The sequence below is a fragment of the Schistocerca piceifrons genome, chromosome 8 (assembly GCF_021461385.2).
Source record: "Schistocerca piceifrons isolate TAMUIC-IGC-003096 chromosome 8, iqSchPice1.1, whole genome shotgun sequence".
Taxonomy (NCBI): domain Eukaryota; kingdom Metazoa; phylum Arthropoda; class Insecta; order Orthoptera; family Acrididae; genus Schistocerca; species Schistocerca piceifrons.
Window position 1 is genome coordinate 202,098,465 of NC_060145.1, and position 1,859 is coordinate 202,100,323.

Here is a 1,859-nt window from a genome sequence, read left to right on the forward strand (position 1 = left end):
CTCGGCGTCGATGAAAAGAGGTGGAGAGGGAGTCGTTACTTTTAATTGCGCCGTCTGTAATGACCTCAATGTTAACGGGACGTTAAACCATAATCTTCCTTCTACTTAATTGGGCTGATCCATCAATTTCTGTCATGCTGAGCAAAACGACCAAACCACTTGCATCTTTCATTTACCGTGTCGTGTTACTTTGCCTGCATTACGTAACTCAGACTTCGTTAACTGTATAAGACCCTAAATAATGAGTTACCATGCTCACCATCACTCTATTACTGACAACCCATTATCAAGCCGGTTATTTGCTGCAGTTACGTTCATTTATATATAGATGGTCGCTGGAATCTCAGTGGATGTAAAAAAAGGGTGAACGACCCAGACTAACTGTCGTTTGTCATCTAATTTAATTATCTTACGAATGAAGCGCCAGTCAGCGGCACTTCTAGACTAACTAGATGGCGCGAGAAGTACCAGAGGAAACTGAAATGCGACTGTCCTGGGCTGACAGTGGGCAGTCGATCCTCAAACTGAACATCCGCCATCTGTGGCTCTTTGGTGCGTGGCCTTTGTCTGGTTCCTGGATTTATGACGTGTACAACGCTTTCTGCCTCACAATGGGCGTGTGGAACGCGATAGAGAGTTCACTGTCCCTTTACTTCAGCTGGGGAGACATGGATGAGACGACGCTGGTATTCATCAGCGCCTTCACCAATGCCTGCGGCACCGCCAAGATGGCCTTGTTCATGCGCAATCGGCGACAGTACAACGCACTGGCTCGACGCGTGGAGACCCTGATGTCTGTGCAAAGTGAATTCTGTTCGGCAGACCCTGCCTTGGCTGATATTCGGCGAGGCTGCCAGAGGCGTGCCTCCCGTCTGACCATAGGACTGCTCTTCCTAATGTTCTCGCAGTACCCTGTGTGGTTCCCCATGCCGATCATTACGCAGCCAGAACAACGGCGCCTGCCGCTAGTTCAGCACGGCTGGGACAACAACACCAACTACTACGAGCTGTCGTACGCCTTGCAGTGCATGTTGGCGACGTGGGCAACACAGCTCAGCAACGGTGTGGACTTACTCTTCGTTACTGTCATGATCCTCACGGCTGCGGAAATGCGAATTCTTACACTGCGCATTGTCAATCTGAAAACCGAGAACAATGAAGTAAGGATAGTAAAAAGGGCCAATGTCGTGATAGGCCAGACGGAGAATACTTGCGGTGACGAAATGTATGAAAAATTATGCCAGTGCATTGAAAGTCACCAGAAAGTCATCAGGTATGTAGGACAAATTGAATGATTTCTTTTATCACAAAGCTGGATGCGCCACACAATAAAATGCTTGCTGCACTGCTGTACTGTACATTACATTAACATTTAGCATCTGCTAGTTTCTAATGTGATGAACAATCAGAACTGAGAAACTGCTATCCGAAAAATGTTGTCGTAAAATCAATCGTGATCTTATCACAACCGGTAACTTACACCTAATGACGATGACTGTAGAGTCGCACTTCACCCTTGGTAAAAATGCACTTGATCATGAGATTAGTACGAGTAAGTAACAGACGGTGTTAGTCGTTTGACTCAAATACATGAGGAGAACAGTGCAAGGCCGTACAAAGTTAAACTGTTATGTAGGCTCAGAGTTAAGTGAAGCAAACCACAAGATGCTTGGCAACTCTGAGAAAGACGTCCTTGCAAAAGTACTTGCAAGATACATATCTAATACGACAAATCTTAATTCTATGATATCTGTTACGAAAGGAAAGCAGCACAGTGTCATCAGAGATGGGGAAAAAGTGTGGACTACTGATCTATGGTGCAGAAAACTGACTGCAGTATTTTCAAAGAAATCATCATG

The 1,859-nt window shown here is 45.7% G+C and overlaps 1 protein-coding gene across 1 annotated transcript; it reads left to right on the plus strand.

The window, feature by feature from the left end:
• The first annotated feature begins 452 nt into the window (after positions 1-452).
• LOC124712182 lies at positions 453-1,295 on the plus strand. The gene has a single exon (XM_047242477.1). The coding sequence runs from the start codon at positions 453-455 to the stop codon at positions 1,293-1,295; it is 843 nt and encodes a 280-aa protein (XP_047098433.1).
• Positions 1,296-1,859: the final 564 nt, after the last annotated feature.

Coding starts and splice junctions, on each gene's coding strand:
- LOC124712182 (XM_047242477.1), top strand. CDS start 453: ATGGCGCGAGAAGTACCAGAGGAAACTGAAATGCGACTGTCCTGGGCT.